General features: G+C 47.3%; 1 protein-coding gene across 2 annotated transcripts in view; it reads right to left on the bottom strand.

Moving 5' to 3' along the window:
• Positions 1-24,948, bottom strand: part of MAMDC2 (MAM domain containing 2) — a 190,773-nt gene that overhangs the window by 80,446 nt on the left and 85,379 nt on the right. For both annotated transcript variants that reach the window (XM_062207076.1, XM_062207077.1), the window contains exons 3-5: positions 15,630-15,901; positions 13,809-13,893; positions 10,475-10,612 (exon numbers count right to left, since the gene is read on the bottom strand). In XM_062207076.1, coding sequence (XP_062063060.1) covers positions 10,475-10,612; positions 13,809-13,893; positions 15,630-15,901 — 495 coding nt within the window. The remainder of the gene's footprint in view (positions 1-10,474; positions 10,613-13,808; positions 13,894-15,629; positions 15,902-24,948) is intronic.

Genomic DNA, 24,948 nt, shown 5'->3' with positions numbered 1-24,948 from the left:
TGGAGGAAGGACAGCTACTCAGGCTCTTCTCCGAGGAAGAGAGCCAACGGCTGGATGAGTGCAGGTGCCATGTGATGCTCCTTTCTAGAGAGAATACAGAAGGTACCGGGAGGACTTGGGAAATTATGTCTAGCATCTGGTGTTATGAGCGGTTTCCAGCCCAGCCCAATGAGGCCAATGCTCCTATCTGGCCCAGGATTCCAGAACTTCCAGACCCCTCTGCCAGAGGAAATTGTTGTCAGATCCTTAAGACTGAGTAGGATGGCTGAGACTGACAGGATCCGATAATCACCCAAATCATAAGGATCCTGCAGGCCACAGAGAGTTTAAAGTATTAAAACTCTGAAAACTTACTGAAACTCTGAAAGAGGCCATGCAGGGGGACAATGGGTTTCCCAGGAGATTAAGAATTGAGCAGAATTTTTTCTTTCACTTTTAAAATGCAGTTATTTTAAGAATTTCAGCAGGACAGAGAGGGAGAAGATGAGGGAGAGGAAGAATGAGAAGGAGAGGGAGATCGATCCCATTTGTTGGTTCACTTCCCAAATTCCTGCAATAGTTGGGGCTGGTCCAGCCCAAATTTGGGAGCCAGGACCTCAATGTAGATCTTCCACATGGATGGCAGGGACCCAAGTTCATGAACTATCACCTGCTGCCTCCAGGGTGTGCATTAACTGGAAGCTGCAACTGGAGTGAGAGAACAGACACTCTGATATGGGAGGCAGATATCCTCAGCACCATCTTAATCACTAGGCCAAATGCTCAACCCAAGAACTAAGAATCTTTTTTTTTTTTTTTTTTTTTTTGACAGGCAGAGTGGACAGTGAGAGACAGACAGAGAGAAAGGTCTTCCTTTTGCTGTTGGTTCACCCTCCAATGGCCGCCACAGTAGCGCACTGTGGCCGGTGCACCGCGCTGTTCCGATGGCAGGAGCCAGGTGCTTCTCCTGGTCTCCCATGGGGTGCAGAGCCCAAACACTTGGGCCATCCTCCACTGCACTCCCTGGCCACAGCAGAGAGCTGGCCTGGAAGAGGGGGCAACCGGGACAGCATCGGTGCCCCGACCAGGACTAGAACCCGGTGTGCCGGCGCCGCAAGGCGGAGGATTAGCCTGTTGAGCCACGGCGCCGGCCAGAACTAAGAATCTTATTGCTGCTCCTCTCATGTCTGCTTCGCTTTTCAGTATTCAGAATGGAACCAATCTGTTATTCTCTGACCATGGATTACACCCAGAAGTTTGTACCAAAACAGTTTCGAACAGTTGAAAGATCCCGATGCTCAGTAACGCCAACCAAAGCTCAGGTCCCCTCTGGGATGAAGCTGAGAGTGCTAGTATCTGTTCACCTTCTTCTAAATGGGACTCTTCCCTTCTGTCTGGCAGCAGCCATCTGCACCACCGAAATGTTTCATGTGGAGACAGTGGCCCATGGTGGGCAGTCATTTTCCCTTGGATTAGGAAAACTCTGAGGGCAGTTCCCCACTGTTTGTTTTCAAACAGTCTGGCTGACCAGCATTCCCCAAAGATTGCCCGTGTCTTGGCCATGATGCCAAAGGCATTCTCTGACTCAGCCGAGACCCAGCCCTGCTGGCCGCATTTGCACTCCAGTTGCATTGTCCACAGTGTTGCTAGTTGTATAGGCCAGGGAGTTGCCTGGGTCTGAAGAAACACACACCAGATGGAAATACCCACTGGCGTGCTGCTGCGCTGGAGGTCAGCACCCAAGACAGCACGTTAACGTGGCTGCCCCCACGCCACCAGTCTGACGACTTTAGTTCTAGGGGTTCTAGTGGCTCTTAGTATAGCAAAGGCAAATCCAGTCTTTTTATATAGCATTTAAGGATGATTGTTAATTGGGAATTCTTCTAATCTCTTCTAAGACATCAAAGCCAAGAACAATGGGTATTAACAAGAACGTCTACTTTCTAGCGTGGTGCTAGACCACATACGCTAAGTGCCAGCACGTGGCACCCAAGCCAGCTCTACGAATTTTAGCTCTTTCTCTGCTCCTGCCTGTATACATGAGAAGGCTAGAGTTGGGGCAGGGAGACTGGAGACAGGAGGGTCTTTGAAGAGAGCTGTCATGGCCGGCGCCGTGGCTCAACAGGCTAATCCTCCGCCTTGCGGCGCCGCCACACCGGGTTCTAGTCCTGGTTGGGGTGCTGGATTCTGTCCCAGTTGCCTGTCTTCCAGGCCAGCTCTCTGCTATGGCCCAGGAATGCAGTGGAGGATGGCCCAAGTCCTTGGGCCCTGCACCCCATGGGAGACCAGGAGAAGCACTTGGCTCCTGCCTTCGGATCTGCGCGGTGCACCGGCCGCAGTGCACCAGCCACGGCAGCCATTGGAGGATGAACCAACGGCAAAAAGGAAGACCTTTCTCTCTGTCTCTCTCTCTCACTGTCCACTCTGCCTGTCAAAAATAAAAAAAAATAAAAAAGAGCTGTCATGGAGCTGGCCTTCTATGCGCTTCCTTTCGGCCTCTCAAGGGAAGAGGAGATTGTTTCCCCTTTTCTTACCTTGACCCGGGAGGGGGCTGAGGGAAGTCACTTGTGAAAGGGGGAGAGGATCTCCTGTCCCTGTCATCCTCTCTCCTATGTGCAGACATCTCCCAGGCTCTGCAACTGCTCGGGCCTTGAGCTGAGCACACCAAGGTTCTGGAGAGAACTTCATCAGTGGCAAGCGGAATTTGTGGGGTGTGGAGACTGGTGCCTGACGCTTGACTGCAGCCATCTAAAGGCAAGAAGCTGACGGCAGGGGCCCATGGGGAAGAGTGGACAGGAAGGACTGTTGCAGTGAGCTCTGAGGGTGAAGGGGCAGAGACGCCGAGTCTTCCCTTCACCTAAGTAGGCAGAAAAAAGTGGCTGGGCTCAGTGCCTTGAAGAACTCATCTCAAGAGGCCTGCCTGCCAGCCCAGTAACCCCCAAAGAAAGGGGCTACTGTAGGGCACCACTGCTTACTAGCACTTAAGGGTAGTCTTCGACGGCCAGCCAGACAGTGCACTGTCCCACCTGTAAAGTGAGATTCCTCCACGGTGACGACAGAAATGGCCAGAATCTGCCCATCTGCAGCATGAAGACATCGGTTCCAGGTCAGACAGCACCAGGCAAGTACAACTTAGTGTCCTCAGCCTTGCGCTTTCTGTCCCGTCCCCCAGAAGTCTTCCCAACCCTGAAGGAGCCAGAAGCAGCCCGGTGAGCAGGAGAAGAGGAAGGGAGGAGCGAAGTGAAAATGAGGGGAGACACAAAGCGCAAAGCTTTCTCTCTGCTGCTGCTCTATGATCTGGCTGGGGCAAGAGAAGAACTGTGTGAGATAATGGAGTTGTGACTTGACTGTGACTTGACTGAACTTAACCCTTGAAACTGAAGCTATTTCTTAACACCTGGAAGTGGCTGGAAAGCAAAATCATCCAACAGCAGGGACAGGAGATCCAGCAGAGCTTGCACAAAGGCAAGGAGAAGAAAACAAAGCTGCTTCCCCACCAGGTGCTTATGCCATGAACCAAGTAGTTCAACGCAGAGGGCGAATGCATAACTACTGTTAAGATTATGTTTTAAGCCGGTGCCGTGGCTCAACAGGCTAATCCTCTGCCTTGTGGCACCAGCACACCGGGTTCTAGTCCCGGTCAGGGCACTGGATTCTGTCCTAGTTGCCCCTCTTCCAGGCCAGCTCTCTGCTATGGCCCAGGAAGGCAGTGGAGGATGGCCCAAGTGCTTGGTCCTGCACCCCATGGGAGACCAGGATAAGCACCTGGCTCCTGCCTTTGGATCAGCGCGGTGTGCCAGCCGCAGCACACCGGCCGTGGTGGCCATTGGAGGATGAACCAACGGCAAAGGAAGACCTTTCTCTCTGTCTCTCTCTCTCCCACTGTCCACTCTGCCTGTCAAAAAAAAAAAAAAAAGATTATGTTTGAGGGGCTAGCGCTGTGGCTTAGTGGGTTGAGCCACTGTCTGTGGCATCCCATATGGGTGCTGGTTCAGGTCCTGGCTGCTCCACCCTGGTCCAGCTCCCTGCTGACGCACCTGGGAGGGTGGTGGAGGATGGCCCAAGTGTTTTGGCCCCTGCCCCCATGTGGAAGACCAAGATGAAGCTGCTGGCTCCTGGGTTTGGCCCAGCCCAGCTCTGACCATCCCAGCCATTTGGGGAGTGAACCAGTGCATGGAAGATTCTCTCTCTGTCTCTCTGACTATGACTTTCAAAATAAATGGATACTTCTTTAAGGAAAAAAAAAAGACGATGCTTGAGCTCAATCCAAACCAGATGAATTAAGGAGAGATGATCTATCCATCTCATGGTCTTTGGTGGAATAAAATAATTCTGAGCTTAATTTAGGTTTTGAAACCCTGTCCAGTTCCTCTCAGAGCAGCACCATAAGCAGACTTGAATTTAAAAATCTCAGCAAAGAAATGAAGTGCCCTCATTATTTTTCCAGCACTCATCCTCTTTTTTGCTAAGGCGTGGAGAAAACAGTAATGATCCGAGCTGTCAGTAGGTTACCTCCTGAAAGATTCTGTTTCACTTCATAAAATATTAACAAAGGAACTCGTGCACAATGAATCAGAATCGAGAAGGAAAATAACAGGATAAAATCATATCCCTTCCAGTATTCCAAAGAAATCCCACCACTACTCTTACCGCGTTATTTTAGTCATTCCCTTCATTAGACAAGATTTAATTTCTCACTTCAAAATTCTGACTCACCATTAGAGGCAAACTGTTAAAAAACATACAAGCAAATGAAGGAACACGCCTATCTAAATCATATTTTTCCAGAAATTGCATTCACTGTTCCATTTTCTACAACAGAAAGACCAGCGCCCTCCTGGGAGGACATCCCCTAATTTCTTCAGCTCCTGGGCAGGCACCCAGCTGGTTCCCCCTGTTCTCTGCTGTGCATTTCTCTAGTTTCTACCCAGGAGGAAAGGCAAAGCTGCTTCCAGTTATACAGGTGCATGTGCGATGAGTTCACACAGAGCAAAATCTGCTGCTGTAGGCAGACATCTGAACCATTTCATCTCTACCTTGTCACCGAAATTGATAGAGTTCATAGGAAATCAATACACCCTGTAGAAGGCCAATCTACTAACAGAGGCAACCTCTTTCTTTTTGAGAACATTGTTTTTTTATTTTTTTTTCCAAGAGTGATCCTGGGTAAACCTTTGAGTCATATACATGGCATTCTTCAAATAAAATGCTTTAGAATCTGTAAAACACATCTTTTTTAGCCCCATGCTATACAGGGGAAAGACTTCTCCATCACTATGCATTTTACATAGCATTTTGAAGCTCAGACCATTTGGGAAATGCTGTAACACACAGCAGCACAGGACTACATTAATGGCAGTAAGGAGTCCTGAAATGAAGAAATCCATTTAGGTTTCTTTGACTTGGGGTTTCCCTGGCTAATCTTATCACATATCACCCTTCTTCTCTCACAGGAAGATAATAAACAAGAGAACTGGAATTCTGGGGACAGCATCTTAAGAAGTTGGTTCCTATGATCTCTTTGAGGCCAGTGACTACTTCTGTATGATCAGGGTATGCAAGAACACCTGACATACAAAAAGTGCACATCATGTGTTTGTTGAATGAATGGATGAGTGAATAAGCAGGTGATCAATGAAGATGCTTCATTCTGGTGTCCAGGTTCTGATGGGATTGACTATGGCTTCTTGGATGGCTGGAAGGGAGATGGGAGGTCTCTTCAGAATGTTTCCCTCTAGCCCTAGGGTCAGCTGCTTCTTTAGCTTTCAGTGTTGACGTCAAGGCCGGTGGGCAAAGCTGCCTACTTTTGGAAGGTGTTTCAGAATAGCCAAGGGAGAGGAGAAAGAATGGGGAAATGGAGAGAGGAAGGTGGGAGGGGAAGATGGAGTGGGGGAGGAGAAGACTGGCAAGTGCCCGTGGCAGGAGTGACAGCCCCCGGGCAGCAAGTGCTCCTCGGGGTAACAGAACCACAGTGCCTTCTGAGTATCCCGGTTAAGACACTAGAAAAGCCAGGTCCTCTTTTTCTCACCCTTGAATGCTTTTGGTTCTCTCTGTTTTTTTTTTTTTTTCATTCAATTACCAAGTATAGTTTACTTATAAATACTCAAATCTTTTTTGACAGTTCTCAGAGGGTGGAGAATTTGTGGATTTTGATGTAGGCATTAGGGCAAAGAGGGAAGAGCTCAAAGGCATCTTACAAATCATGGAGCTCCTCCGTGGCAAACAGGCCAATGGAGACTGAGGAGTTGAGGGATTGCTCACAAGTATTCTGACTCCTAGCCTAGTGCTCTTTTTTTTTCTAGCCCTACTGACACAAATATGGCCAGAATATGCTTTGGTTCACAGATGAGAGTGAGGAAGGACTATGGGTATTACACGCTTCAAAGGGTGGATGGCGTGCAGGGATCCAAGTCAAGTGCATGTCTTGACATTATTCCATGTCTGTTCCCTCGCCTAGGAAATCCCTGTGCTCCCTAGCCAGCTGGGCCTTGCCTTCTTGAGGATGAAAAATGATGCACTGATTTTTGAAACCATGGCTCATGATACTGGCTTCCCAGAGGAGTTGAATTTGGAGCTAATTTTTAAGTGATTTGAGGAAAGTTCTCTAACACTTCCTCATACTTAAGTCCGCTCCTTTGATAATGACACCAAGGCTAATTGCAATTTTAATCCATTGGCCTTCCAAGATCCTTTCCATTCCTCCTATCAGATCCTTTAGACTGACTGAAAAACAATCTCAAAACCAGCCCTCTTTCCATAAACGAAGCAAAAGTCACCTGGCTTTCTTTTGTGAAATCCCAAGAGTGCTGGTGGCTTCACTATAGAGGTTGTGGCATTTCATTGCTTTGAGCAAACCCAACTGTCTTCTAAAATATTCATGCAGTCATGTGCCACCCTGCCATGTCTGGTTATCATTGACTATGCAGAACGCTCATTTGTGATTCTTACGGTAGCTGCAAGAGGAGATGGGTCATGTATCTTCACAGCCAAAATATGGGCTATACATTGGGAAATGCCAAGCTTTTGTCACTGTCACAAGTGCTAAATCTTACTTTTAAAAATAGGAAGTGAAAACACTGGGCATTCTACTTATCTCAGCTGTTGACTTAGTGACTCCAAATATATCTAACAAAACAGTATCTGGGGCTCTCCTGTTCCACACATTTTGGTTCTCTCTCTACTGTGAGTCTGGTCCACAGAAACACATTGTGTAATGGCACCTCACTCATGCTTAAAGACCTCCAATGGCCTCTCCATGTCAATAACATAAAGGTTAGTGGCCAGTGCTGTGGCGTACCGGGTAAAGCTGCTGGCAGCACTGGCATCCCATATGGGTACTGGTTTGAGTCTCAGCTGCTCCACTTCTGATCCATCTCTCTGCTATGACCTGGGAAAGCAGTAGAAGATGGCCCAAGTGCTTGGGCCCCTGCACCCATGTGGGAGACCTGGAAGAAACTCCTGACTCCTGGCTTTGGGTCGGTGCAGCTCTAGCCGATGTGGCCATTTGGGGAATGAACCAGCAGATGGAAGATCTCTCTCTCTCTCCCTCTCTCTCTGCCTCTGCCTCTGCCTCTCTGTAACTCTGTATTTCAAATAAATAAATAAGTCTTTAAAACAATGATAACATAAAGGTTAAATCTCTTGCCTGGCCTTTGTCCCCGCCTTGCTGTTTCAGCCACATCTCTCCTCCACTTGTCCCTTGGAGTTACCACTGCTCCTGCTCTCTCAGGACTCTGCCTGTCAATCACCCCACCCTTCCAACAGTCTACTTGTTGCTCTAGTGTCTTCCAGGACATCCAAGCAGTATGTTAGCTCTTTCGTCTCTGAATCACAGCACCTGTCTTTTGGAGTGAAGGGAGAAAGGAAGCTACTCGTTTGGCATTTGACACACACTGCCTTGTGTGCCATCTGTTTGTGGGAGAAACCTCTTTCCCTTCCTTTAATGTGTGTTCCCTTAAGTTGGGCAGGGCCCACAGAAAACTGGCTTTAGAAAAATTTTTTATTCATTTAGCTTGAAAGTCAGAGTTACAGAGAGAGTAGGAGAAATAAGAGAAATCTTCCATCTGCTGGTTCACTCCCCAGATGGTCACAATGGCCAGCGCTGGGCCAAGATGAAGCCAGGAGTCTGGAGCTTCATCCAGGTCTCCCAAGTGGATAGCAGGGGCCCAAACACTTGGGCCATCTTCTGCTGCCATCAGCAGGGCCATCAGCAGGGAGCTGGGTTGGAAGTGGAGCAGCCATGATAAGAACTGGTGACCACATGGGATGCCCATGTCACAGGCAGTAGCTTTTTCTGCTATGCCACAACACTGGTCCCACAAACTCATTATCTTAATCATAATTTTCCCTGTGATACCTAACATAGGGGCAGATGAATGAAAATGCTAGAGCCCAAATTGGATTGACCTAAACACATAATTCCCATAGGATTCTGGTCTTTTTATATGTGATTATTTCCAAGTATTTTGTTTTAAGAAGTCTAGACAGATTTACAAGGAAAAACAAATCTGTAAAACAAAGTTTACAAAACAGAAGTTTTGGATAATTGGATCTGACCTGCAGATGTGTGCTGTAGGTCCAAACAGTGTTTTTAAAGAAAATATTGACCAACTTTTAAAAGTTGGGGAGTTTGCCTTGCGGCGCCGGCACACCGGGTTCTAGTCCTGGTTGGGGCACCAGATTCTATCCCGGTTGCCCCTCTTCCAGGCCAGCTCTCTGCTATGGCCTGGGAAGACAGTGGAGGATGGCCCAAGTGCTTGGGTCCTGCACCTGCATGGGAGACCAGGAGAAGCACCTGGCTCCTGGCTTCGGATCAGCACAATGTGCTGGCTGCAGCGGCCATTGGAGGGTGAACCAACAGCAAAAAGGAAGACCTTTCTCTCTGTCTCTCTCTCTCACTATCCACTCTGCCTGTCAAAAAAAAAAAAAAAAAAAAAAAAAAGAAGAAGAAGAAGAAGAAGAAAAAAAAGTTGGGGAGTTAAAAAAATCTAAAGAGTTGGCAACCCAGGTTTGCATTTTCACATGACAGCAACCCATTGTAGCTGAGCAGTCTATTTGCACAGTCTCTCCTCGCAAGGTTGCCACAGTGCTCACGCAGCCCACACGTCTCGTGCATCTGTTATCAGTCTGGCCATTATAGGAAACTGAATCTGAGATTCTGGGTATAAAGAAAGATACAGTGAGAGGAAAGAGGACAATAAGGTCAGAACGAAGACCATGCAGAGGGTAAACTATTGGAAGAGCATGTCCAAAGAAAATCTGGAGATATGGTTAAAAATATTCAGATGAAGATAATGTACACTGAGGGAAAATGTAATGAAACTCATGTCATCAGGCATGTCACCATCAGCAATTTATTGGGATTGAGTAGCTCACTGTTATTTTCAAGACTTTAATCTCAAAGTCCTAAGTTAGTGATACTTAAGGATGGAAACCCAACTGTGGTGTTTAGATGTGGAGTCTAGCGAGAGGTCCTTGGGTCATTGAGATGTGGCTTCAGAGGTAATTCTCACAAGTGCTGGTGTTGAAAGCCTGAGTTTGGGCCCAACCACTCTTTATGCTAACTGGCTTACATGTCGTCCTTACCTTGCACATGCTCTGTCATCACCAACTGCTGCCCTCACCAGATGCCAAACAAATGGAGCTGTCTGACCTTGGACTTGAACTTCCAAAACTGTGAGCTAAATAAACATTTTTGCTTTCTAAAGCTAGTTGCCTCAGGTATCTCACTGTAGTAATGCAAACCTGACTAATACAATCACTTCAGTATCCACATGGAAAGGATCAAAAGGGGAAATGTCACTATGTGCTGCAGAAGCAAAATTCCTAGCCACTAGAATCCTCTCACTCACTGGAGAAGGCCTTGGAGTTGAGGGCTAGACTGTCTTACAATATGGGGAGACTCAGGCTTTTAGAAAGTCTACGAAGATCCAGGTGAGCGCACCGAAAGCCCACAGGGCAGGGGAACTCTTGTTTCCCTTGTGTGGAAGTTCCTCTATCTCAAAGCCAGCTGATTTCACTCAACTTTGTCCCATTTACCTTGCAGAGAGCCAGCCTACTTGGCCAGCAGGGGGCCCCATTGCACACATTCAGAATCCTTGGGGCCACTTGAGAAGCTCTTAAGGACTTGTTCCTGTCCTTCAATCTATTTTTAGTGAAAAGTAACCCTGGGATTACTCCAGTCTTGTCTTTGCAAATAAGAACTTTTACATAAAAAAAGAGATTAGAAAATAAAGGGTGATACAGAAATGTGAACGCTGGAAGCACAGGTAAAGAACAGTTTCTAACCAGGTGGCCTTTTCTTTGGATATGACGCTCACACCGGCGGTGCGTCTCCCTCTCACTTGTTTCTCTTCCTTACCCTCCCACCAGGCCTCCCTGTTCCTGCTCCCCGTCCTCCCTCCTCTGTTGATGGAAGTTAGGTCAATACGGGGGGGTGGAGGAGATGGCTGAAAGACTCATCCTGGGGAAAGGACCCTATGCATCCTCAGCTCACCCATTTCACTCTTGAAGGTGTGATCCTGTGGCAGGATGGAGTGAGAGTTCCGAATGCTTCCTCCTCCGACAAACCAGTTCACATTGGGGTTCCAGCGGTTCACAAAACCACAGAGATGATTTTCTTCAAAGTCGCACTCTACAGGAAGAAACAAAAAAACCCATGTCATATAGACTCGGTGGCACCCGGTCTGCCCCGACTCACTGCAGACTTGGAAATTCAGAGGATTCTCTCTTCCATGCCCACTGTACCATCACTGCTAGGTGACCCAGGCCCAGTACATGCGGTGACTCAGGAGCTGTTACCCTCCTTTGTCTGAAGGGGCAAGGGAGGATGAGACACCAGAACCTCGAGACAGGACATTGCTAGGCAATGCCGGCCAAGGAGAATGAAAAAGATTCTTCAGTGAATCAAGACTTGAGCTCCCATGGGGCTGGCATCGTGGTATAGTGGGTAAAGTCACTGTCTGTGATGCCAGCAGCCCATATGGGTACCAGTTTGCATCCTGGCTGCTCCACTTCTGATTTGACTCCCTGCTAAGGGCCTGGGAAAAGCAGCAGAAGATGGCCCAGGTGTTTGGGTTCCTGCCACCCATGTGCGAGAACTGGGAAAAGCCCAAAGTTCCTGGCTTTGGCCTAACCCAGTCCCCTATCATTATAGCCACCTGAGGAGTGAACCTGCTGATGGATCTCTCTCTCTCTCACTCTCTCTCTCTGTAACTCTTTCAAATAAATAAATAAATGAATCTTTCAAAAACATTGAACTCACAGTCATCCTCTGATTTGTGGCCCTTCCACTTCTCAGCCATGTGGTTTGCAGTGTGACTCATCACCTCTGTTGGCGTCTGGTTCCTTATGTGAAATGGGTACACCATTCCCATTCCCAGCACTGACATGGGTGTGGACAGCTCCCAGTGCAGGGTCAGGTACAAGGTCATGCTCAACACAAGCTATTTTTGTCAGCTCCCTCTGCTTAAAAACACTATTTAGGATGATGCTGTCAGCACCAGAAAGCTGCCTGCCACCCTTTCTTGAGCGTGGCAGCCCAGTCTTCTACTCACTGTTGTTCTATGGTGAACAAGAGGCCCAGAGTCAAGAAGCACGATTCCTAGAGGCTAAAATTCCCATTTCTCTTATCAATGAGAACTCAGTCAGAACAGGCAGGGCAGGCAGAGTCCAGGCTATGGGCCCCTTCTGCAGTTATCGAGTGGAGAAGAGACAGAGGAAAAAAGATGCGCCCACTCCCCCTTTAAGCGGCAATGCCATGGCTGCACAGATACATTGCTCCCCACCCACAACTCCATTAGTGGGAACAAGAAACTCATAAACTAGGGCCTCCACTGACCCTCATAATCCTGACATCAAAAATAGGAGGGATGAGGGTGCCCATCATTCACCACTGGCCCCTGCAACCACCCTCTGCCCTCTGCACCTGCACCGCCCTCCAGAGGTTGCCCTGAAGGGGTGGATCAAAGGGCTCTCCTGACGTCCAGCTTCCTATGGTTTCACCACTGGAGGGTGGAGGGAGGATGAGATCAGGGGCTGATTCCCCCAACGCCGTCTCTGCTGATCACGTAGATTGGCTGTGTTCCTAGACTGAGGGCGCAGCCCCGTCAAGTAGCCCTCACCATACGGTGACTGTCTCCAGGCTCCAGTGGCTCATCCATCCTTGCCCCTTCAGACAAAGGAGGGTAACAGCTCCTGAGTCACCATTTGTACTGCGCCAGGGTCACAGTGCTATCCTTCCCCAGTTTAGCATTCACACCTTTGTGGTGTCTTTAATAAGCTCTCTTCAGATCACTCAGGTAGCGTATACCCCGTATCTACCTTCCCACCAGGATCCCAGCTCCACAGTTACCAATGCGCTCTGACATTAGCAGGCATTGGAAGTTCTCAAGATTTTCATTTCCACCTTTTCCATTGCAGTGTCTGCTAAGCAATGCCCAGTGTGCCATGCCAACGGCTGTCACAGGGCATATTAAAAAGCAAACTATTCCCCAATGCTCCAAGCACTATTCTGAACACAGTATATGAATTAACTTATTTCATCTTCCAGACAGCCTCAGGAGGTAGGTACTATTATTAACCTCATTGGCAGATGAAGAACACGAAAAGCAGAGACAGTGCCCAGAAAGAAAGGAGAGGTGAGAAGCAAGTCCACAGAGTTTAGCAAGATAGAAGTGTTGACACCTTTTGTGTTATAAACAAGCCAGAAGCCGCCAAATCATTTGGAGAAAAGCAATCAGTATTTCTTCAGGGCCCAGCCCTGGACCAACCACCTTTATAGCCACGATCTCAGTAGTCCTCCTGAGAGTCCAACGAGGGAAGCATTTTGTGCCCATTTCACAGGTGAAGAAACAGAGGCTTAGGGGCTCAGTGAGTTGACTGAGCCAGCTGTGTACTGTCCATGCCCCACGCACATGCCACATGGAATGAAGACCGGATGGAGGTGCAGGAAGGGAGCTTGGGCCTACACTCACCTTGTCTTCAGGAAGCACTCACTCTTCCAGTCTACTTTCTCTCACTTATCAGAGACAGCATTGGAAGCCAAAACAGAGAAGTGAGACCCCAGGAATTAGCAAAGGCCTCCCCACATTTTTTTGTTTGGAATCAGTTTAGACTCCCTGTTCTCTTCCTCTGCACTCCACCTTCAAGTACTGTCAGTGCTCACAGAAAGAGCTTATTCTGAAAATATGCATGGATATCAAAATTTTTTGCGCCAAAATAAACACCTTTTCATTTCATTTCCTAGGAACGTTTTAAGTGCCCTGGTATGCAGACATTGCTTCAGTAGCAGGCAAGGAGATGGTGAGCAGCCATTGGCCAGTACGGTCCTGTCTTTACACTCTTGAAAGCTGGCACATGACAGACACCCACCTAACCCCCTCCAGTGCAATGTAAGTGACAACTGCCACTCTGAGAGGGGCAATGGTGTGCCAACAGCAAAATGGAGGAAAGGGGTTAATACAATGCCTGCTTCTCTGGCAGATGCTACCAAAGCCAAGTTTACAGCAATGTGGTAATTATTTTGATAAGAACAGGTTGAGGGCAAGGTGGCAACTCTGAGTTTATACTGTTGCATCAACTTTGCTTTCAGGAACCTGCCAGTCCAGGTACATGCTAATGAGCCTTCCTATGCTAATAATTTACCTATGCTAATGAGACAGGAACACATACAGCATTCAAGTGAGCCCAGGAAAGAACTTCAACCACTGTGCGTTATATGCGGTTTATTTTGTAAAAATACTTGATCTTTGGGATCGATTCAATTAATTCTGGCAACAGTGGACTTTAGAAACAGATTCATGTTCTGATACAATGAAAACAAAACTCACCAAGACAGTAGCCGGTTGTCATCTTGATTTCAAAGAGTGCGATGCTGGCTGTGTTCCCTTGTCCTAGTACACCTTCTATTAAAATCTGCACAACACATGGGGAAGCAGGGGAGTTAGACATCTAAACACTGAGTTTCCCTGGGTTAGTTTTCAGCCAGCAGTCAGGAGCTGTTCGGGATTGTTAGTCTTAACTCATTCCTATTGGATACTGATCTCACTAGGCAATTTATTAAAAGAATGTGTGTGTGCCCACATACATAAACACACACATGTGGACTCCGAACTTTGAGGAAGGTATTCAATAGAAGCTTGGGGTCAGCTGTCATCTGTTGTCCCAATGCCACCTTCTCGAGCACTGTAGCAGAACCAGTTGGTCATAGATGGTGAGGAAATTCATACTGAGAATCGTCAGGAATGGAAGGCAGAGAATTTGGGGTTAAAAAAAAAAGTCCTTTGGAGGAAAAGGCAAGAAACAGCACACTGACAGCACAGTGGGAGATCACCTGAGACAGAGGAGGCTCGTAAATTGTTTCTGAATTAATGAAAACATTGACATTTTCACACAATGGACAAAGAGATGCCTGGCTGACTGTCAGGGTTGTTACAATGCATGTGTAGTCTTGTGTCTGAAAGTTAGAGCTTTTCCTTGCGGTTTTAGCCTGATAGCTTGCAACTAAGCTGGTAGATTTGGGATGTGATAACCATTGGGAGGACGTTGTGAAACAGGAGACTCAGATGCCAATCCTCCTTCCCTCAGCTACTGCCCAAAGGAGAGGGATTCCAAACAGAGAGGGGCTATGGGAGAGTGCGGTATTTCAAAACTCTCCCAAGAAGAGGGACAGGGCATGAATGGAAAAGTAAACTAGGGGGGCTGGCACTGTGGCGCAGTGGGTTAATGCCCTGGCCTGAAGCACCGGCATCCCATATGGGCGCCAATTCAAGACCCAGCTGCTCCACTTCCGGTCCAGCTCCCTGCTAATGTGCCTGGGAAAGTAGCAGAAGATGGCCCAATTCCTTGGGCCCCTGCATCCATGTGGGAGACCTGGAAGAAGCTCCTGGCTTCGGATTGGCACAGCTCTGGCCATTGCATCCATCTGGGGAGTGAACCATTGGATGGAAGACCTCTCTCTCTCTGCCTCTCCTCTCTGTGTAACTCTGACTTTAAAATAAATAAACAAATCTTTTTTTAAAAAAAGAAAAGTGAACTATGCATGGAGAAAGTTTTTGTGATGATTCTTGCAAAACCTCACACCTCATGGCCACGAAAGTCCAGATCCCAGCCTCTCTCCCTACTGCAATCCACACCCGACTTTGTCTCACATTCTCTACCTTCTGGTGAAGCAATTTCCCTTTTGAAAAGGAAATAGAACATGACCTTTATTATTTCAAAGTATTTTCATTTTTCCTCTTATTGCTGTTCATGTTTCGTTCAAAAGTTGTAGCAAATAAACCATTAGGAAGATAACATAGACACATATCAAACCCAATTTAGAAGGGTGCAACAAAATGATTAGAAATGAGAGTATTCCCCTAAGCCTGTTAGAAAATCCATTTCCTTTGAAGAGGTTGGTTTAAGGCCCATTTAGATTGTTACAGAAATTCCATTTAAATGGATGGGAAAGAAATCTCTGAAGAGGCTCTTTCACAGAATACACAAGCTATAAATTTACATTGCTAATAGTCTTCCATGATTTGTCTCTTGTGAAACATCACATCCCAGTGCAGGACACAACTCACCTCAATGACACAGTTTTCATAAGATCTCAATCAGTATAAACCATACATAATAAGCCCTGCACCTGCTTCCTAAACTCCACCTACCTTGAATTTCTTGGGACTGTTTTGTAAATCCAAGCTGGCTATGAGCCAGCTATCAGAAGGTTCCCTAGCCGACCAAAGCAAGCGATCAAAGCTTTCGTCTTCAAATCTCAAGTAGAGGTTCAGCTGGCTGGGCTCTGATAGAAGCTCTGACGACGCGGTTATCTGGTAGACCAAGCGGAGGCAGCTCCATTCCTCAGCCTGCAAGTCTGAACTTAGCAGCACGGCTTTCTCTCCCTGCTTGGCAAAGGAGGTATCCACATAAATGTAATGGCCTGGGAAGAGAAAGGAACACAGGCAAGGAGTGGATCTTCTGCTTACAACTTGGAGAAAATGCACAACTGTGGTAAACCTGTGGGCAGATAGGGCCTGTGAGCGCCTTGTGTCAACCCACTGACGTCAACCCTGGGCCTCCGCCCTCGTGTGAAAAAAGTTCAAAGTCTGGCGGCACCAAGGCCACTTTCCCACATGACAACGCCAGGCTGGAGCGGAGCAGCACTGCTTCTGCAGAGGGTGGCACGTGCTCTCCATTTTGCCATCATCCCATCACTCTGCACTAACGACGGGCATGGTAGCCGGGTGTCTGCTGCCTTGAGTGATCTCACACCAGGCCCACTTAGCACACCGTATTCACTTCCATGTCCCCACAGGCAGGGGAGTTTGCAGGCTAAGAGGCATGCAAGTCGGAATAACCTGATGGCCTCAAAGCTTTTCCTTCCAGAGCTCTCCTCATCTCTGATGCTTCAACCTGCATGGAGCTTACGTCATCAGTGCAGACTGAATGGATATGGTCACCCCAGCTTGGATCTTGGGGTGTAGGCAGAAAACATTCATAGGAAGCCATGATTTTAAAAGTAGGAATAAGGCTCCTTTTGTAGACTTCTTCTTTGACGAAATCTCATAGCTAGGGCAACTTAATGGGAAAACTGTGCAAAACATGCAGCACCCGGGCTTGGAAAGGAGTGGCCACTCTGGGACTGGCACTCAGTGCATCTTCCACTTCCTCTGCCCCTGCCTCTGTCTACTCCCCATCCTCCTCTTCCCCTTGCTCCTCTCTCTGCCTTCTCCTTTAACCACCCCCAAACTCTCCTCCTCTTCCAGTTCTTACCTGCCCTGTATTCTCCTTCCTGTCTCCTTCCTTCTTTACCTTCCTAAGGTTGGCAGGTGGTGGGGGCATCCTGCTAGCTGCCCAGGATGTGCATCAGCATTTTGATGAAAAAGGGGCTGGGGTAGGCACTGAAGCCAAGGACCCTAACCTGAGCCTTCCAAATTGGCTTCCTATGTGAGTGGTCCCACAGCCTGGAGTTGTTTGGGTACTCGTGTCCTTTTGGACGGCAAACTCTTGTGCTTGCTCAAAGACATTTGTGAATGGTATTTAACCTCTTGTCTCCCATCGTGTGGCTGCCCATGCAGTTTGGGCTCCCCCTCACTAAACGCTTAGCAGAAAGGCCTTGAAATGTCTCTCTGTCTTGCATGATGCTTGTCAGCCCCTCCCCCACCTTGGCCCAGATGTCCATTGCAGCCAGGATCCTCGTCTCTGTGGCGGGCACTGATGGGCCAGCTGCAGCCAGGCCAACGACTGTCTTCACATTTGGGGCACAGTTAGGGCATTGTCTTCAGGAAGCCTGGCTTGCTGGGTTTCAAGATCCAGATCTCCAGCTGGCAATCTGCTTAACACAGCAACCGCCCACTGGTTGCAAATAGTAACTACTCTGGGATGCCAACCCAGGCACCCCCAGTGGGGAAACCTGGCCCTTGCAGCAACTGCCAGCACAGCGCCACCACTGCCTCTTACATGCTGACAACATTCAGCAAGGAGCCAGGCTTGTGCTGAGTGTTTCCTGTGCATCTATGGGCTGGGGGGCCAGCTGGATTTAAAGTTAAGCTGGGGTTCCTAAAGCAACTCGCTTTGGAATAAAACTGTATCAGCACCATCCCCTCTCCTCACTTTGCTTTGGACCCCAAAGAAGGGACTCTCAGTTGACGAGTATGGGGTAGGGATGCTATTGAGAGTACTTCATACCAGAGCATTGGGGCTTGGGGAATATAAGAGGAAAAGAAACAAAGAGAGTCCTAGCAACAGTCACATTGAATACCAACTTTGCTCCCTCAGTTTTCCATGGGATACTTCCCCAGCTTCTCTCTCTCCTTCTTTTTCCCGCTCTAAAGAGGAGCAACTCCGTGCCCAGCAGTGGTTCTCAAACTTGAGCCCAGGGTTACCTGGAGGGCTTACTCAAACACAGATTGCTGGCCCCCCTCACAAGTTTCTGGGGAAGACTCTGTATTAAAAAATCATTTGAGAGGCAGCGAGACAGACACAGAGATCTTCCATCCACTTGCTCATGCTCCAAATGCCCTCAACAGTGTGGGCTGGGGCTGAGCCGGGCTGGAGCGAGGAGCCAGGATTGCAATCCAGGTCTTCCACTTGGGTGGCAGAGACTCCATGATGTGAGTCAACACTGCTGTCTTCCAGGGTGTGCACTTGTGGGAAGCTGGAGTCAGGAGCTGGAACTAAACCCGGGTATTCTGGTGCAGGATGCAGGCATCGGAACTGCTAGTGAAATGTCTGCTCCCTGATGCTGCATTGCTAAGAGGCTGCAGTTCTGAGACGTGCTGGTCTGGAGACCACACTTCGGGAACCACTGACAATGTCTGGCAGAGAAACAGGGCTCATTCGCTTGGCGCCTCTATCTATCAAAGAAAACAGGCGACTGCAGCATGTAAAGGAGGGAGGAGAAAATTCTCCTTGAAGGTGAAACTCAAACTTCAGTAAATATGTATTACAGCAGGCATACAGAACCCATCCAATGGTAGTTGTCTTGACTTGTCAGTGAGTGCCATATGTGAAAGCTCTCTTGACATCACTTGTCACCTTATCAGATTTTACATTAAACATATGCTCTTGTTCTCTTTCCAAGAATCTTCGCAATCACACACCGTATAAAATGCATTATTTAAAAATACCTTGCTATTATACTGTATAATGAAAGTTGGTGCTATTTATTGAGTGATTTTGACATCTCAGACATAAATGTTGGCTACTTCAATGATGGAATTTTGCATTTAAATTAAGGATTTCAAATTCATTTTAGGTCATGCCCTATGAATGTGCCTATTAGCATCTTTATAACACATGTGAAAGTTTCTCAACTCAACTGAAACTCAGTGGAATAATATATTTTCTTAGGTCATGTAACTAACCCAAGCGCAATCTACCTCCACTGCCACTACCAAGTTGATGACAAGTTTTCTTTCTTTCCTTCTTTCTTTCCTTCTCTCTCTCTCCCCTCCCTCCCTCCCTCCCTCCCTCCCTTTTTTTTTTTTTTCTTCTTTCTAGATTTTTTTATTTGAAAGCCAAAGTTACAGAGAGGGAAAGAGATTTACTTCCAGCTATTGATTTATTCCCAAAATGGGTGCCATAGCCAGGGCTGGCCCAGGCTGAAGCCAGGAGCCTGGAATTCCATCCAGGTCTCCAGTGTGGGTGGCAGGAGTCCAAGTACTTGGGCCATCCTCCACTGCTTTCCCAGGTACAACAGTAGGAAGCTAGATTGGAAGTGGAGCTGGATTGGAAGAGGAGCAGCCAGGACTCAAGCCAGTTCTTACATGGGATGGCAGCATCGCAGGCAATGGCCTAATCCACTGTGCCACAACATCAGTCCCCCAAATTTTCTTAATCACTGTTTATATTTTCCTGCCCAGTCTGGCTACAGCCCCAGAATCCTTCTAACAATCTTCCTTGTTGCCAGCACTAATTAACCTGTGGGGGAACTTGAGTTGAAAGCATCTCTCATTTCTGCTGTGGCTGCAGTGACTTTCATACTAGGGAGAGATCCTACCGACCTAAGGAGGGTGGAGAGCTCAACTGGAGAGAAGCACTATGGAGGTAACGTGCAGGGGAAAGCCACGTGGCATGGACGTTTTGTTCAGTTACAGAAAGAGCCCCCCATGGGGAAGAAGCCCCTCAAGGTTCTTGGGCCCTCGCTCTCTCATCAGCGCTCAGGGCTCCTCTCCTGCCTTTGCTCCTGTTCCCCTACAGGGCCCTCGCTCTGCTCCAGCTGTGGCCGTGCCTTCCCTGACCTGTGCCACTGCTACCTCAGAGCCTTTGTTCATGCTCCTGCCCACGTCTGCAAGACCTGCGTCACCTGCCCAAAGAGTACGCGTCTCCCAGGCCTCAGTCCCACTGCGAAGCCTTCCCCAATTACTCTGACCCCTGCTCACGCCTCAGGAGCTTCCTCTTGACACTCCCCCACCTGTTACACCCAGGAATGCTGGAAGCTAACTGGAGTCTCAATGGTTTTTTTCCCCCTCACCTCACGTGTGTTACAACTACTCCAGCATGAACTCCATTGTAATCCATACACACTTAAAGACTACTTAAAGTAATGTAGTCTCCTTTTTTTCTGGGTAGAAAATGGAAATACTTAACCCTTGCCTTGGTCCTTTTCAGGTTTGTGTCTGTACCCTGGGCTGCTGGTGTGAGAAGGGCCGGGAAGACATGAAGGTGTGTTAGGGAAGTGTGGGAAAGAGGACATTCCTGTATTGGGCCATTGTGATTGGAGAGAAGCAACCTGGGAGACACAGGAAGAAACGTGCAAGACCTGTTAGAGGAAAGGGCTGGAATAGGTTTTCAGAGACGGCCTTTAGGCGTTAATACAGCTTGTTTCGTGGGTCAGTGGCTGGGGAGTGTGTTACTACAACTAAAGTTGTGTGGCCCGTGGCAGGGATCACTGACCATCCTAAGCTCTGAAAAGAGAACATGAGGGGTGGGCGTTTGGCCACTTGAGGTTCCCATGTCCCATATCAGAGTCCCTGGATTTGAGTCCTGGTTCCATTTGGAATCCAGTTTCCTGCTAATGCACACCCTTAGAGGTAGCAGGTGATGGCCCACGCAGCTGGGCCTTTGTGACCCACATGGGAGATCCAGATTGAGATCCCGCTTCCTGGCTTCAGCCTGGTTCAGCCCCAGTTGTTGTGGACATCTGGGGAGTAAACCAGCAGATGGAAGATTTCTCTCTTTTTCAAATAAATAAAAATTTGAAAATAAGATTATGTGAAATAAATGCACACATCCAAAAGGCAATCTCACCCACATTAGCAGTCATTCCCCTTTGTCCCTGGTTACCACCACTCTTCCTTCTAGCTACATGAATTTGCCTATTCTGGAAATTTCATGGAGATGGAATCTTAATATCTGGCCTTTTGTGACTGGCTTTTTCAGTTTGCATAATGTGTTCAAGGTCCATCCACATTGCAACATGTGTCAGACTGCCTTTGGTTTTTGAAGCTGGATAAGATTTAAAGTTATGAATATCCCACATTTTATTTATGCACTCCTCAATCTATAGACATTTGGGTTGTTTCCACCTTTGGCCATGATGTGTAATGCTGCTAGGAAGGTTTGTGTGCTAGCTTTTCTACAGACATAGGTTCCACTTCTATTATGTCAACTCCTAGGAGTGTAATTGTTAGGTCAGATGGAAACTCTATGTTTAGCTTTCTGAGGAGCTGCCGCATTGTTTTCTAATGTGGCTGTCCTGTTTACCTTCCACACAGCCACAGGCAGTGTGTAAAAGCTCCTGGCTCTCCACGTGTTCACAGGCACTTGTTATGGTCACTCGTTTTTTTGTTTTGTTTTGTTTTGACAGGCAGAGTTAGACAGTGAGAGAGAGAGACAGAGAGAAAGGCCTTCCTTTTCCATTGGTTCACCCCCCAAATGGCCGCTACGGCTGGCATCCGAAGCCAGGAGCCAGGCGCTTCCCCCTGGTTTCCCATGCGGGTGCAGGGCCCAAGCACCTGGGCCATCCTCCACTGCCTTCCCGGGCCACAGCAGAGAGCTGGACTGGAAGAGGAGCAACCAGGATAGAACCGGCACCCCAACCGGGACTAGAACCCGGGGTGCTGGTGCCGCAGGTGGAGGATTAGTCTAGTGAGCCATGGCGCCGGCCGTGGTCACTCATTTTCGTTATAGACATGCTAGCAGACGTGTTATCTGTGTTTTTGATTTGTATGTCTCCAGTGACTAAGAATGTAGAGCATAGATCATATTTTTATTGGCAATTTGGATGACATGTCAAAACCTTTTCCCATTCAAAAAATGGGTTATTTATTCCTTTCGTTGTTGACTTATAGGAGATTTCATATATTCTGGATATTAGATCTTACCAGATAAATTATTTGCAAGTCTTTTTTCCCCTTCTGTGTTTTCATTTTTCATCTTTTTTAAAAAAAGACTTATTTATTTATTTGAAAGGCAAAGTGACAGAAAGAGAGAGAGAGAGAGAGAAAAGAGAGACCTTCCATCTTTCAGTTCACTCTGCAATTGGCTGCAACAGCTGGGGCTGGGCTTGGACTAAGCCAAGAATCTGCAACTCCATCCAGGTCTCCCATGTGGTAGACAGGGGCCCAAGCACTTGGGCCATCTTCCCCTGCTTTCCCAGGTGTGTTAGCAGGGAGCCCGATGGGAAGAGGTGTAGCCCAGACTAGAACTAACACTCCGATGTGGTGTGATGGGAAGAGTACAGCGCAGACTAGAACTAACACTCCGATGTGGGGTGCTGGAGCTGCAGGCGGTGGTTAACCTGCTACATCACAAAACCTTCTTAATGATGTGCTTTGAAGTACACATTTTTAAAAAGTATATTTATTTTTATTTATTTGAAAAGCAAAGAGACAGAGGGAGAGGAGGAAGGGAGAGAGGGATAAGGAGAAAGAGAGGGAGAGGGAAAAGGAGAGAGAAATCTTCTATCTGCTGGGCAGATGCCTATAACGGCAGGTACTGGGCCAGGAAGAAGCCAGGACCCAAGAGCTCCCATCCAGGTGTCCCATGTGAATGGCAGGAACTCAAACACTGGAAACACCATCTGCTACTATCTCCCAGGGTACATATTAGCAGGCAGCTGGATTGGAAGCTGAGGAGGGATTTGATCCCAGCCACTCCAATAGGGGATAAGGGTGTCCCAAGAGGAGGTTTAACCCATTGTGCCTCTGAAGTAAAACATGTTTACTTTTTTATAACGTCCAATTTTTTGCTTTAACAGTGTGTGTGTGTATGTGTGTACATGCACATGTGCATACATTTGTACATGCATGTGCGTGTGTACTTTTGGTGACTTAGCTAAGAAACGATTCTCAGTGCCAGCACTTCAGCACAGTGGGTAAAGCTGCTGCCTGTGAGGTCTACATCCCACATGGACACTGATTCATGTCCCAGCTGCTCTACTTCTGATCCAGCTCCCTACTAACGGCCTGAGGAAACGCAGCAGAAGATGGCCCAAGTGCTTGGGCCCCTGCCACCCATGTGGGAGACGCTGGATGAAGCTCTTGGCTCCTGGCTTTGGTCTGGCCCCAAAATGTTTATAGCTATGCTTTCTTCAACGTTTTGCAGTTTTGGCTCATGTATTTGGTCTTTGATCTATCTTGAATTAATTTTTGCCCTTTGAATTATCTTGTCACTCTTGTCAAAAATGAACTGAGCATAGTTACAAGGTTTATTTGTGGACTCTGAATTCTATTCCATTGATCTGTTTGTTCTTATACCAGTGTCATATCATTCTGCTCACTGTAGCCTTGTAGTAAATTTTGAAATTGGGAAGTACACCAGTCCTCCAACCTCATTCTTCTTCTTCAAGATTATTCTGATTATTCTGGGTTCCCTGTGCTTCCATATGAAATTACAGAAGAGGATGGGAATAAGGCAAGTTAAAAGAATTACAGCGCTCACTGTTGTTACTGATACTCAGGTGTTTTTCTTGAATACATGCTTCTGGATGTTGCAGGCCTTTGTTTAATTTCAAGAGTTCCTAAAAAATTGATTTTGGTCATTTTGCCAGTGCTCTCATGGCTTTTGTAAGTAGAGGATTTTCTGAGGTCCCTACTCCACCTTGCCTATGGCCATCACTCCTTTTCCCTTCTTTTAAACCATTAAGAATTGAAAACAGTGCTCCAGAGATGTGAAGAAAAATGGCAGAAAGACAAATAGTGTAAATCCCATGGAGACTGGCTGGTTAATTAAGAAGCATCTGGCCAAGAACCAGGGAGATTTACTGACCACAGCGCTAGAAACACGTTCTTAGGAGGAGAGAGAGAAAAATCCACTTCAAATACTGCTGCTTTGGCAAAGTGAACTGATTTATGTGACATTTATTGGAGATGATAAACATTTTTATAAAGGGTCAGAAAAGGGAATGAACTTCCCAATGGATTTTGAAAACAGAAGTAAGTCAGCAATCAAAACCCATCATTAAGCTATCTTGCTGAAAAGGACAGATGACAAAATCCTTATAGGATCTGAACATGTTTCTTTGAAGCATGAAGGTATCAGAAGCAGACCAGAAAACTTTTCTGTTTCTTTCTCTCTCTCTCTCTCTCTCTTTTTTTTTTTTTGGTAAAGATTTATTTATTTATTTGAAAGGCAGAGTTACAGAGTAGCAGAGGCAGAGAGAGAGAGAGAGAGAGGTCTTCCATCTGCTGGTTCACTCCCCAGGTGACCACAACAGCTGAAGCTGTACCAATCCGAAGCCAGGAGCCAGGAGCTTCTTCCAGGTCTCCCACGTGGGTGCAGGGGTCCAAGCACTTGGGCCATCTTCTACTGTTTTCCCAGACCATAGCAGAGAGCTAGATCGGAAGTGGAGCTGCCGGGACTTGAACCAGTGTCCATATGGGATTCTGACACTGCAGGTGGCAGCTTTACCCACTACACCACAGCACCAGCCCCAAACTTTTCTGTTTCAGAGAAGATGAGCCATAAAGAACTGAGTCTTGAGGTCAAGCTCAACTGCTGGCCACATCTGCACAGCTGGGGCTCAGGGTACTGATTACTCCTCAGAGAAAAGGTACTTGACAGGTCTAAATCTCAGGCCCTCGGGGTGGTCAGAGACTGTATTATGGGGGACTTACTGAAATCCTTGGAACTATATTAGTTAATGAAATGTTGTCCTTTAGGCATGGTGATCATGATGGGGTGACTGTGTGGTGCAGTGGATCGTGCCAAGGATTTGTAAAGTCCAAACTATGTGTACAATTTATCATGCACATGCTCACTGCATCATCACATTTTTTATCTGCAAAATGAGGATAATGAAAGAATGGAGTCCCATTATATTTAATTTTATATTCACTATTTGGAAAGTCAATGTACTCAGAAAAAAAAAGTAAAGAAAAAAAAAAGTAAAGCAACTGAAAGCAACTCAAACAATGATACACACACACACACGAAACATACGAATGTTGCTGAAGAAAATCTATTTCATTTGTTGTACAAAGTATTTTCACACAGAATGGAAAGCTGACTGTGGTACATAGGAACAGTATAATATGTAGAAGG

Source organism: Lepus europaeus, chromosome 12 (assembly GCF_033115175.1).
Source record: "Lepus europaeus isolate LE1 chromosome 12, mLepTim1.pri, whole genome shotgun sequence".
Classification (NCBI taxonomy): Eukaryota; Metazoa; Chordata; class Mammalia; order Lagomorpha; family Leporidae; genus Lepus; species Lepus europaeus.
The sequence above is the reverse complement of the archived record's forward strand: the minus strand, read 5'-3'. Positions and strand labels throughout refer to the sequence as shown.